This window comes from Schistocerca cancellata, chromosome 5 (genome assembly GCF_023864275.1).
Source record: "Schistocerca cancellata isolate TAMUIC-IGC-003103 chromosome 5, iqSchCanc2.1, whole genome shotgun sequence".
NCBI lineage: Eukaryota > Metazoa > Arthropoda > Insecta > Orthoptera > Acrididae > Schistocerca > Schistocerca cancellata.
Window position 1 is genome coordinate 143,843,908 of NC_064630.1, and position 14,108 is coordinate 143,858,015.

The window sequence follows — 14,108 nt, forward strand, 5'->3', positions numbered from 1 at the left end:
TAGTACTACACAAAGCTACCACATACAAACTGCTATACTGTAAATTACTTGCAACATCTATATCGTACAGTAAACTGCATGGCTTGGGGTACTGTGCTGCCATTGATATGAGAGTTGATGGAAGATAACTGCTTTGAGTGAGTGGCATCAAGGTACCACTAACCGAACAAACCACAGTGGAGTTTGTTTGCTAATTTGGAGCAGACTAAGCTCAGAGAGGTGGTGCACACTTTGGAAAGTAATCAGCCTCATTTTTGTAAAATTTCTCATGTGTGCTTAGGACTGCACTTCAATTAATACAGATAGTAATTATTGTGTATCATTACTAGTGAAAACTCTTATCTGGAGACCACAGTTGTTGTTTGAGTGTAAACACTGTAGCTTAATTTAAGAAAGTTAGGCTGTAATAGTTTCCTGTTGTTTGATAATAGTCCCAAGTATTGTTGTTGCCAGGTGACTGAGCAGTATTTAACACAGTTGGCATGCGTTCTCTAGTGCAATATTTTGAAAAAAAAAATTGCTTATTTATCATAGATATAATGGTTGTAAAATAGGCAGAAGTTCAGTGCCTTGAGCCACAGCCTGGAACTGAAAAATTGGACAAAATAAAATTATGGTAACAGGGTTGTAGCGATTCATGTTTGAGGGATGAAGATTATACCACATATGGTGACTGATGCTTCCTGTTATTAAACCAATGGTATAAGATTGGAGTGCTACACCAACTTCTCATTGGAAGGAGCATCTGCGGAGGTGTCAGCATATGAACAGCACAGTAAATTAAAGTAAGACTGTAATCTTCTGAAATGAGACTTGGGTTAGTCTCTAAACAGACAGGTACTCCACCCCATCCTTTTTCTGTAACCTTATTTCTTTTGAAGAATTTGGGATCTGGAATCATACATGAAATGTTCTTTGTTAGCAATATTTCCATGAAACACATTGTGCCTCTTTTATCTGTAGTGGTTGGACACTTGCACATTGTCTCTTCATGTAAAGCTGTGTCCAGCTATATAATTCTCTTGGGCATTTATTATTTATGACAATTTCATCATGGAAGAGAGAAATGTTTGCTCGCGAGGGAATTGTCATGTGGACATGAATAATAAACTTCACACAATTCAGTGTGTGGAATAGCAGCCTTGACCTCAAGACTGAGCTGCACAGACGAGCCTTCTTCTTGGACTTGCTCAAGCAGACTGGCTTGTATTCAAGGTACAGCCACAACAGCCAACTAATAGCAAGCAGGAGATGGTTTGGAGGGGAAAGTCAATTCGAAGTATGATCATAAAGCTGTTTCCCACCCCATTTGATTGCGAGTGCTCATTTCCAAGCAGTTAGTGAGTAAGAGTGCTCATATTTACCATTCTGATTTCTGAAAAGGAGTGCCACAGTTAAATATTTTCATTCCAGGTATGAATTGCCAAAAAAATTTTTTTTAGATGTTACATTATTCGTTTCAGTTGATAATGACCATTTTCAGACATACAAAATATAGACATCTTGTCATGCAAAATACACCAGAGTTACAATATAAGGCATCTAAAATCAATTTAAGCATAAATGAAACAGTGAAATTACTTAGTACATGCAGTTTTCTAATCATATTGAGTTGATGTGTGTGAAAATGGTACAATCACAGTAATGAGCTAAACAAGTTTCATTGTATACGTATAAGATTTAAATACCACATGCACAGTTGTAATAGTGCAGCAGTGACTGACCTGCTGCCACACAGAAGTGTAATAAGTTCCTTCACAGATTCAGCATGTCAATTACAACTGTGCATCGGGCTGTTAAATTTTATATGTGTATGACAAACCTTGTCTGGCTCATTATTGTGACTGTACCATTTTTCCACATGCTGACTGAATATGATTAGCAAACTGTGTGTATTCAGGTATGCGACTGTTTAGTTTATTCTTAAATTGATTTCTGATACCTTGTTTTGTAATTTTGGTATATTTGGTGAATCATGAAATGCAATTTGTGGCTGGTTGCATCATTCACTGACTGTCGTTAACGGCTGCAGAACTCACAAGATCCAGCATGGATAAAATAACATTTTGGCATATTTTCTACAACAAGATGTGTCTACATTTTGTGGGTCTAAAGATGGCCATTATTGACAGAAATTAATAATGTGGCCAAATAAAATCAAATAAAAATTTTGTGATCTACAACAAGAATAAAAATATATAAAATATCTTCCTGGATCATTGGGAAAATTTTGCTGCAACTGTGACAATTTGGGAATGCCATAGAATAAGCTCTCAGGAGGCATGTTTCCATTATCCATCGCTTTTGCTAAATTTATCACATTCAACACATTATCTTTCATGTTATTGTGATTCATACACAGTGTTAAGGAAGCCTTTATTTTTTATTATTACTGTACAGTTAGATTGTGTTTTCTATTTATGTATTTATTTAAGAATTTCAGTAGGAGACTGTCTGTTGTAGTCTTTTTTTTTTTTGTTTAAACCATATATTTAAGCTGTGTAATGACAATGTGGCCTGAAAATTCATCAGAAATGTAATAGGATAGCTTCTAACAATAGTTCAAACTTTTGTTTCAGCTGGAATTTTAGTGTTGGTCAGCATGACATAAAATACATGAAAGAAAATGGTGGCGATTGTGGAGGTGCTGCTAGTGTAGACGTCACACTGCCTTTTGAACTAAAGATCATTGTACCAAGTGGTTTCATATGTGCTGTGAGCAAAGAAAAACCAGAGAAAATTATTTGGAAACATAAGGTAACTGCTTACAATTACATGACCTTATTGCAGTTAAGAAACTAAAACCTTGACTTGCATCTAACAAACAAGAAAGGTGTTTTTGTATTTCACTTGTTTGTTTCTTAATTAGCTCTTCTTATTAAGTTTGTATGGACATATTGCTGTACTTATCTCTGTTTACACCTGCAGTTAATATTGTGACAGTTTGCTGGGGTGAATCATCTGTGGTCTTGCTGTGGTGAATAGTAAGCTTCTGGAAACTTTTTTATTGTTACGTTAGTTTTTTCTTTCTTTTGTGTTTTAACCCTTTGCACTCCGTAAGGCAGACACAGGGCGGCTCCGCGCGATCTTATTTAAATCACCTGGGCGGCAGTGCTCCGCAGAGATTTGCGCGGATCTCTTGTGGAAACAATGTGGCCACTGGCCAACAATTGGGGTATAAATCAAAACAAAATGTGTGCTTTCATTCATATATTTACGTAAGCTTTTACAGTACAAAACTTTCCATTGTGTGGTATTTTTTGAAACACTCTTCAGGGTGGAGAGCTGGGTTTCGTGAGCATGTTTCGCAGTAATACACAGTTTCACTCCTGCCACCTTTCTTTTTTCTGTCTGAGCACACTGCACAATCCTTATGCTTGTTCCCAGGAAGCTTGTTGATAATGTGCAACTTTCCATTCAAGCGTTGCTCGTCATCAGAAGTTGAACGACGTCCTCGTTTCTGTCCTTGAGTTCTTTCTTCGGCAACTAATCCTCTTATAACACTTTTACGGAATGCTTTGTGAGACTGTATTGTCAAGTTGTTTTTCTCACAGTGGTTCTTGTATAGTAAATAGCTGTTTACAAGTCCTACCTCCAACAGTCAGAAGTATAGTTTTCGCCACCACTTGAGACTTTTCATTAGAAAACCGTAACTGGAAATAAAATGGTCAGATCGATCAACTCCACCCATCTTTGAAGTATAATCAATAATCACATTTGGTTTCTTTATTTCTTCCCTTTCCTTTCTGTTTCTCCTTTCTATAAGTGACACTGAGTTATTGGCTTTTATAGAAAGCATGAGAACTGTTCGTTTATCTTGCATGCCAGAACCATCATTTTGTTGTTACGGAGGCATTTTATCTCGTGCTTCCTTAGATGCAGAGCTCCTTTCTTGATTGCAGCTGGAAGGTTTTTGCGATTGAATCGTTCCTGTGAGATGCATGTTCTGTTTCAATAACTCATCAGCTAAAGCAACACTTGTATAAAAACGGTCAGTGTACAAATGATACCCTAATTGCCCTGTAGCATTTCTGATATTAGCTAGCAGCTGAAGAACTATTCTCTCAGAAAAATTCAAGTGTGGACAAATCAATGACTCAGTTGTTACAGTGCCAAAATAGGGTATCAAACTGCAGATATAACCATTTGATGAATCCGAAATTACAAAAACTCTGAGTCCCTATTTTGTTGGTTTTTGAGGATTGTACATTTTGAATAATACATGACCCTTGAGCAATACTGTAGATTCATCAGCAGCTAAATACTGATATGGTCGATAAATTTCGAGAAACGTGCCAGACTAGTAATTCAGTACATTTGTCACTTTACTCAGACGTGACTGAACCTGACTGTTGACATGTGTAGCACTCGTCGGATTAGAAACATGAAGTGCCCAGAAAATTTTCATAAATTGTCGGCGACTAAAACAGTCTGGAAAGAAGTTGGATGATTGTAACCATTCTCTTGAAAAAAAAAAAAAATTCCTGCAAGTTCTTACACTTTTATTATGCCATATTCAGTAGCACACCATGGAAGTGTTTCATTTCTTCCATGGTAACATTTCTCCAGTCCCACCATGCAGAATGTTGTGGAAGTGGTGTCACTTTACGTATTTTTGAAGTAGCATACCTATTCGTTTCATCTGCTATTTGTTGAAATAGGTTATCTGTAAAAATTAATTGAAAGAATCCGACGGGCGATGATGGAACAGAACTACTTTCTGTTATAAAACCACACTTTGATTCGTCAAAAGGAAAATCTGTGAAGTCAGTGTCAGTGTTGCTACACATTCACCACGAATCCTCTGCTGAATCACTAGAAACTTGCACATTGTCACTGTTTTTTTTCGTCGTTGTCACTCGAATTGTTTTGAAATGAATCACTATCATAATCAAAATCATTTTCACTCTCGTTTTCACTTAGAGATTGCTCTAAAAGATCTAAAATCTCTTCCTCATTTCGAGCGCATGGACTTGAACGTAATAATTACAATCTTTGACTTAACACAGCTGCCACTGTTCGACACCGAGTTAACACTAGTTCTCCTAGATGGCAGCACACTGCAGAAATAATGCCTAGTAGACTTAAAATACGTCTGAGAGCTTCGAAAAGTCGTGTCGAATGAGGCTCGACATCGGAGTGGAAAACAAATTTCGCGATGTCGAGTGGCAATCGACATTGGAGTGGAAAGGGTTAATCCAACATTCCAGGTGTCAGATATCTGCTTGCTACAGACTTTTTTGTGCTCTTGTATGTTTCTATTTGCTGTTGATTGCTGGTGGCTGCTGAAATGCAAACTGTTTGGGAAGAGTTGGTTTCAGTGTTTGTTGCTCTTCAGAATTAGAAGTGTTGAATTAATCTTGCAATTTTACTCAGTAGTTGCATTTTAACTGCATCGTGATCCATATATGGATGAAAAATCTATGTTTTATTTTCTGACAGCTTTGCAGAAATAGGACTGAATGTTCTCCAGTCAACATTCGCAGTCACGAAGGATCTAATAATACTGAAGCAGTTGCAACAAACTAATTTAAAAATGGGTTATGTGCAAAATCCATATTATACCATTTACAATAAATGAGTTTAAAGTCTATATAGCTGCTGCTGGAACCAGTTAGTAGGTTTCGTAAAAATGTTTTCTTTCAACAAGTGTTATATTAGAGCCAGATAGCATGCATAGCACCCCCCCCAACACACACACACACACACACACACACACACACACACACACACACACACACACAGAGAGAGAGAGAGAGAGAGAGAGAGAGAGAGAGAGAGAGAGAGACAGGCCAGTTAGATATCATGCCCCTGTATAATGTTGTGCACCAGTTGCAGTAACCTGGTATATGACAGGGCTGCTTTCACAAATGGCCCTGCATCTTATGGGATAAGATAAGCCTGTGATGGGAATGGAGTAAAATGTGCTTGTGCTGGCCACATACATATGATAGGTCTTACACTTGGGTTTTCCACAGGTAGCAAGGGATTGGGAGTGCAAGTGGCATAAGGATGAATCAGGACATTGTGTAGGATAGATAGGTGGTGGAATACTGCTTTAAGAAGTGTGAGGAGGATTGTGGTTAGGCTATCACTCATTTCCCAGTATGATGATTGGCAGTTGAAGCCCTGGCAAAGGATATGCTTCAGTTGTTAAAGAGTCTGAGACGATTCTTGGGGGGCGATCGGGAAGATTTAGAGATGCATGAGGATAAAGCAGAGGAAATCCATTTGCAGGCTACATTTTGAGGATAGAGCCTATGTATGAGGGCACTAGTGAGACCTTCAGCACACTGGGCAAGGGTGGACAAACTGTGAGAATGATTTTTTTGGTGTTGAAGAAATGACAGCTGTCAAAATGCAAGTACTATTGACGGTTTGTGGGCTTGATATGGACAGAAGTATGAATGGCATCATCAAAGAAGTGGAGGTCGATATCCAAGAAGGTGGCACATTGGACTAAGGAGAACTAGGTGAAGCAAGTGGGAAAGAAAGTGTTAAGGCCACGGAGGAATGAGGATGAGGTGTCTTGACCCTGGGTCCGCACCACAAAGATTTAATCAATAAACTCGAAACTGACAAGAGTGTGGGGTTTTGGGTGGCTAGGAAGGATTCCTCTTTATGGTCCATAAACAGATTGGCAGTGGAGGGTAGAATGTGATTGTGTGTGGCTGTGCTACAGATTATTTTCGTATCTTCCCCTCAAAGGAGAACCAGTAATGTGTGTTGGTGTAATTAGTTAGAAGTGTAAGGAAGGAGATGGTGGGTTTGGAGCAGGGAAGCCCATGGGAGTGGTAGTGTTTGATAGCATCAAGATCCTAAGTTTAGGTGATGCTGCTGTGTGGGAGGTGGCATCAACATTGAGAAGAAGGAATCCAGTTGATAATGGGATGGGGATGATTGAGAGTCGATGAATAGTCGACGAATATGAGATCCTGAGCTACTGCCAGTTGACCAGCAGTGTTGGTTGACTAGAATTGAGATTCTTGTAGTGAGAACACAGTAACCAGCTACAATGGTGCGCCCAGGTTTGTTGGATTTATGGATTTTGGGAAGGACGTTGAAGTTGAGCAGATTTTGGAGGTTATACTGGACTTCTGAGGTGGGATCACTGTGGCAGGACTTTTAGTTGGACCCAGATAGTTGGAGGATGCCTTCTGTTAGCAAATTGCTACAGTGGTGGTACCTTAGTCTGCAGGGATGATTATAGTGTGAATGTGATATGAATTGGTAGAAACACAATTCAATAATGGGGTTAGGTTGACTTTGGTTGGAGGGATTGGTAGGAAAAGAGGGTTACCACTGTAGAGACTGGGAAAGGAAGAGTAGTTTTTTGATGAGTCCAGCATAATTGAACTTGGGTGTGAGGCCTTTTGATGGGACTGAAACTTCTGTTGGACTGAGGTCTTTGGTAGATAGGTTGTGTGTTTTTTTCGGATCTGTGTTTCATGGGGTATTCAGAGGGAGTTTTGAGAGATGTGGCAGATGAGAAAGGTCAACAAGACAGGGACTGAGTCCTTTTATAAGTTGAAGAGTGTACCAAATATCAGACCAATTGTGAAATTGGACTGAAGAGTTTCTAGCAAACAGAATACCGTATGTCATCTACAGTGGAGAAAAGTCTTCAGATGTTGAAGTAACTTCAGGCATAACTCAAGGGAGTTGCTGGGAGTAGGATAAGAGTTGTGGGTAGTGGCGCAAAACCTATCCAGTTCACACATGTAGCAAATCATCTTCCAGTCCTGTTACAGGTTTATCCTCTTCCAACAAATGCAAGGCCACCTGTGAAAGCAGCCCTGTCATACAACAGCACAGCTGAAATTCCTGCACAGCATTTTATGTGGGTATGACCACCATCCAACTGTCCATCCAAATGAGTGGCTACCACAAAATGGGCCAGAAGTAAATTTGACCAACCAGTGGTGGGACAAACTGCTGAGCATAATATGCTTGATTTCAATGGCTGCTTAACAACCCTCCCCACACTATCTTTTCTGAACTACACTACTGGCCATTAAAATTGCTTCACCAAGAAGAAATGCAGATGATAAACGGGTATTCATTGGACAAATATATTATACTAGAACTGATACGCGATTACATTTTTACGCAATTTGGGTGCACAGATCCTGAGAAATCAGTACCCAGAACAACCACCTCTGGCCATAATAACGGCCTTGATACGCCTGGGCATTGAGTCAAACAGAGCTTGGATTGCGTGTACAGGTACAGCTGCCCATGCACCTTCAACACGATACCACGGTTCATCAAGAGTACCGTATTTACTCGAATCTAAGCCACACCTGAAAAATGAGACTCGAAATCGAGGGGGGAAAAAAAATTCCCGAATCTAAGCCGCACCTGAAATTTGAGACTCGCAATTCAAGGGGAGAGGGAAGTTTTAGACCTCACCTCCAAATTGAAACAGTGTAACATGAGACACAATTTAGGTCTAATGGATGAAGATTCAGCTACAGTAGTTTGGTTCGAGTCGTAAGCTTATCAGTTAAGCTTTACCAGCTAGTCGTCATAATGTGTCAGGTGCTCTGTCTGTATTTATACAGGTACCCTTCCTATTTCACGTGCCTTCGTCTGGTTTGAATCAATTGCTTTTTTTGCTTTGATCTGATAAGTGCCATTCTCTTTGTTATAGGTGTTTACATCACTCTAAGCTGAAAGTACATTATTGTATTGTGTCATGCGTTGTTTGTCGCATTCTGATAGTGAGTGTTTACGACTTGTCGCCGCTCGTGGCATGGCTCACTTTTGTGCGCGCTATGGCCACTTACAATTTAAAAAAGAGAGGAATTGTCTCACTAGCAAAACAGTGGCAAGAGACTGCTATTTGTTGTTACTTACACTGCTGCTTTCTTTGACAATGATCAACAAGAATCAAATAATAGACTGCGTATGATAGAAGATGTTCTGAACGAGAGTTTAGCGAAAAGTTTTCTCCGTTCGAAAATCTTTGCAGACGCCTCTTTAGTTCAATACATTCTGCCCAGAAATTAGTCATCTTAGATTTAAAAATCTAGTCAGTTGCAATGCTTCATTTCTGACTGTGTCACTATTGAGCATAAGAATAATATGACTATAAACATGACATAATATGTATATTCTTCTGCGTTTGCTGTTGTCTTACTCTAGTTTTGTAGTTTTATTAGGCAGACAGGATTTAAATGAGATAGCAGCAAACACGAAAGAATACATGGCATAATGTTTACATTCGTATTATTCATTTGGTGAAGGTAATACTGCATGTGACTCACGATTCATAAAAGTTCCTATTAGGAATCATCTCTTGTCACAGGTAGGAAAAAATTCAGAACATAGAGTTGGCCATGTTGACATACATCCCAAACAGTCTTGCCAGTTGGATTTTAGTAGTAGATTTTTAGAGATGAGTTAAAATGCAGAGTGTGTTGTTGTTGTCTTCAGTCGGTAGACTGGTGTGATGCAGCTCTCCACTCTTTTCTGTCCTGTGCAACACTTATAAAAATGAAAATAACGTAGAAATTAAATGCTGAAATTTAAAACAAAATTTTATTATTTTTGTAATACATCTTTCACAAAATGTTTAAAATCTCAATCATGATTCTGAATAACTATCACTCGATTCTTTGTTGCTCATTTCTTCATACAGAGTATCATCCTCTGTACCATCTAGTGCATTGGATATTGAACATTTTTTAAATGCATGTTGCACAGTCTGATTTGGAACACACTTCAATGCATCATAAATCCATTAGCACACTTGCGCGTTTTACACGTCCTGTTGGTGTCAGTTGTCTGTCGCTTTTCAAAAGCCAGTCTGTGTACATGCGTTTAAGCTTGCCCTTAAGTGGTTTATTCAAACAGACGTCAAGTGGTTGCAGAATTGAAGTCATCCCGCCTGGAATTACTGCCAAGTCCGTTTTGCTTTCCTCTAATTTTTGTTTTACTGCAGGTGTTGTATGGCCTGCGTACGCATCTAATACCAACAGACTGCATAAACCAAGCATTGCGCCAGGGCAATGATTCCACACACGCCCAATTCATTCCAGCACCATGTCCTCCGAAAACCACTCAGTTTCATTTGCTCGTACAATTACAGTTTTTAGAAACATTCTGATTTCAGTAAAATGTTTCGTATGAAAACTATGAATGGGGGTAATTTATGTCCATCTGCTGTGCAAGCAAGCATGATCGACATCCGCTGCTTTTCACCCCCGATGTAAGAACACTTGCACGTTTCTTTCCTTTGGCGTCAACCGTATAATTTGACGGCATGTCAAAATATATGGGAGTTTGGTCAGCATTTCTTATCTGACCAAGAAGGTATTGCTTTTCTGTGCGCCGCCTAATTATGAAGCGCTGAAATTCCACAAGTTTTTCTTCATAATTTTTCGGCAGCTTCTGTGCAACTGAAGTTTGCCTCCGAAGTGAAAAACCCCAGCGCTTCATAAACAGATCAATCCAGCTGCGACTAGCCTTAAAATTTTGAATTTTTTGCTCTCTAGCAATTTCATGTGCCTTAATTTTTAAATTTTCTGTGTTCACAGGCAGGAATTTCTGACACTGATCCTTAACAAATTCATGTAAAATCACTTCTAGTGCATGATATCGGCCACACTTTGGCCCACTAAATGCTTTCCTGCTACTTGAACATTCAGATAATTTGTCTCTCTGCAGTCACCAATGCCTGACGTTGCTCTCATCAATCCCGTATCACAAACCTGCACCATGATTAGAACTTTGTTCCGCAAAAGAAATAAATCCCCTATTGAATTTGGCACTATAATGAAACTTCTGCACAAAATTCCACGAACCAATAGGTGCCGCTACATGAAATCTCAATGAGCCTCAGCGTATCAACTCGTGCAACAATCCTAAAGCTTTGTGCATTGTTGGTATTTTTGTGTAAAGAAATTTATTTTTGTTGCTACGAATATTTGAAAGGATGCTATACTCAAAGATGTAGAATACGGAATTTCTATTTACTTCGTTGGATAATGTATGAAAATGCAGTAGTCGAAACTCGAGGCGGAGATAAAAGCTTGTCTTCTAGTTTTTTTTTTTTTTTAGTGACTCAGAGGTTTTGGCGCCAGTAATTATCTTTGTACCTGAAAAGTATGCCTGTGTAGCGCTACACTTATATGATGAATGGCAGAAGTTAGTTGTGGCGGCACCTACCAACATTTCAGGACTTCCGCATACTTTGCACTCGATTCTAAGCCACGGGCGGTTTTTTGGATAACAACAATCGGAAAAAAAGTGCGGCTTAGATTCGAGTAAATACAGTAGTGAATGGTGTATTGTGACGAGCCAGTTGCTCGGCCACCAATGACCAGATGTTTTGAATTGGCGAGAGATCTGGAGAATGTGCTGGCCAGTGCAACAATCGAACATTTTCTCTATCCAGAAAGGCCCGTACAGGACCTGCAACATACGGTCATGCATTATCCTGCTGAAATGTAGGGTTTCGCAGGGATCGAATGAAGGGTAGAGCCACGGGTCGTAACACATCTAAAATGTAACGTCCACTGTTCAAAGTGCTGCAATGCGAACAAGAGGTGACCGAGACATGTAACCAGTGGCACCCCATATCATCATGCCGGGTGATACGTCAGTATGGCGATGACGAATTCACGCTTCCAATGTGCGTTCACCACAATGTTGTCAAACACGGATGCGACCATGATGATGCTGTAAACAGAACCTGGATTCATCTGAAAAAATGACTTTTTGCCATTCCTGCACCCAGGTTCGTCGTTGAGTACACCATCGCAGGTGCTCCTGTCTGTGATGCAGTATCAAGGGTAACCGCAGCTATGGTTTCTGAGCTGATAGTCCATGCTGCTGCAAACATCGTCAAACTGATCGTGCAGATGGTTGTTGTCTTGCAAACGTCCTCATCTGTTGACTCAGGGATCGAGACGTGGCTGCACGATCCGTTACAGCCATGCGGATAAGATGCCTGTCATCTCGACTGCTAGTTATACGAGGCTGTCGGGATCCAGCACGGCGTTCCGTATTACCCTCCTGAACTCACCGATTCCATATTCTGCTAACAGTCATTGGATCTCGACCAACGCGAGCAGCAATGTCGCGATACGATAAACCACAATCGCGATAGGCTACAATCCCACCTTTATCAAAGTCAGAAACGTGTTGGTATGCATTTCTCCTCCTTACACAAGGCATCACAACAACGTTTCACCAGGCAACGCTGGTCAACTGCTGTTTGTGTCTGAGAAATCGGTTGGAAACTTTCCTCATGTCAGGACGTTGTAGGTGTCGCCACCGGCGCCAACCTTGTGTGAATGCTCTGAAAAGCTAATCATTTGCATATCACAGCATCTTCTTCCTGTCGGTTAAATTTCACGTCTGTAACACGTCATCTTCGTGGTGTAGCAATTTTAATGGCCAGTAGTGTACGTAGATGAGAGTTAACCATGTTCCTGTAATTCTGTCGGACTCAATCTCCGCTAACCTCGCACACCCTCTAGACAACAATCTCGCCTTTGTGTGTCCTGTATCCCCTCCTATTCGCACTCCTCAACATCATTATGATGCTCCACATGAATTCGCTTGGTCTGGTGCCTCATCTAAACTCAGCAAGCCACCTCTTTTTGTGCAGTTGAGGGTACTTCATATACCGGTATTACTTTGCCCTTTTCTTGTTCCAGTCTTGATTGGTTTGCAAAAGAACAAGTGTTTTGTAAGCTACCTCCTTTGTTGATGGGCTACATTTCCTGAAGAATCTCAATCTGGCATCTACCTTATCTGTGATTAATTTGTCGTTTCCTTCAGTTTGCTCTGTATGTGTAATCCTAGATATTTTATGGCAGTAACTGCTTTCAGTGATTGTTCAGCAATCATGTAATCATACTATAATGGGTCTTAATATGTACACTCCTGGAAATGGAAAAAAGAACACATTGACAACGGTGTGTCAGACCCACCATACTTGCTCCGGACACTGCGAGAGGGCTGTACAAGCAATGATCACACGCACGGCACAGCGGACACACCAGGAACCGCGGTGTTGGCCGTTGAATGGCGCTAGCTGCGCAGCATTTGTGCACCGCCGCTGTCAGTGTCAGCCAGTTTGCCGTGGCATACGGAGCTCCATCGCAGTCTTTAACACTGGTAGCATGCCGCGACAGCGTGGACGTGAACCGTATGTGCAGTTGACGGACTTTGAGCGAGGGCGTATAGTGGGCATGCGGGAGGCCGGGTGGACGTACCGCCGAATTGCTCAACACGTGGGGCGTGAGGTCTCCACAGTACATCGATGTTGTCGCCGGTGGTCGGCGGAAGGTGCACGTGCCCGTCGACCTGGGACCGGACCGCAGCGACGCACGGATGCACGCCAAGACCGTAGGATCCTACGCAGTGCCGTAGGGGACCGCACCGCCACTTCCCAGCAAATTAGGGACACTGTTGCTCCTGGGGTATCGGCGAGGACCATTCGCAACCGTCTCCATGAAGCTGGGCTACGGTCCCGCACACCGTTAGGCCGTCTTCCGCTCACGCCCCAACATTGTGCAGCCCGCCTCCAGTGGTGTCGCGACAGGCGTGAATGGAGGGACGAATGGAGACGTGTCGTCTTCAGCGATGAGAGTCGCTTCTGCCTTGGTGCCAATGATGGTCGTATGCGTGTTTGGCGCCGTGCAGGTGAGCGCCACAATCAGGACTGCATACGACCGAGGCACACAGGGCCAACACCCGGCATCATGGTGTGGGGAGCGATCTCCTACACTGGCCGTACACCACTGGTGATCGTCGAGGGGACACTGAATAGTGCACGGTACATCCAAACAGTCATCGAACCCATCGTTGTACCATTCCTAGACCGGCAAGGGAACTTGCTGTTCCAACAGGACAGTGCACGTCCGCATGTATCCCGTGCCACCCAACGTGCTCTAGAAGGTGTAAGTCAACTACCCTGGCCAGCAAGATCTCCGGATCTGTCCCCAATTGAGCATGTTTGGGACTGGATGAAGCGTCGTCTCACGCGGTCTGCACGTCCAGCACGAACGCTGGTCCAACTGAGGCGCCAGGTGGAAATGGCATGGCAAGCCGTTCCACAGGACTACATCCAGCATCTCTACGATCGTCTCCAT

At 41.6% G+C, this 14,108-nt stretch overlaps 1 protein-coding gene across 1 annotated transcript in view; it reads left to right on the forward strand.

The window, feature by feature from the left end:
* LOC126188288 (eukaryotic translation initiation factor 2-alpha kinase-like) overlaps positions 1–14,108 on the forward strand; it is a 231,877-nt gene that overhangs the window by 37,849 nt on the left and 179,920 nt on the right. Inside the window, exon 5 of the mRNA XM_049929872.1 lies at positions 2,580–2,757. Coding sequence (XP_049785829.1) covers positions 2,580–2,757 — 178 coding nt within the window. The remainder of the gene's footprint in view (positions 1–2,579; positions 2,758–14,108) is intronic.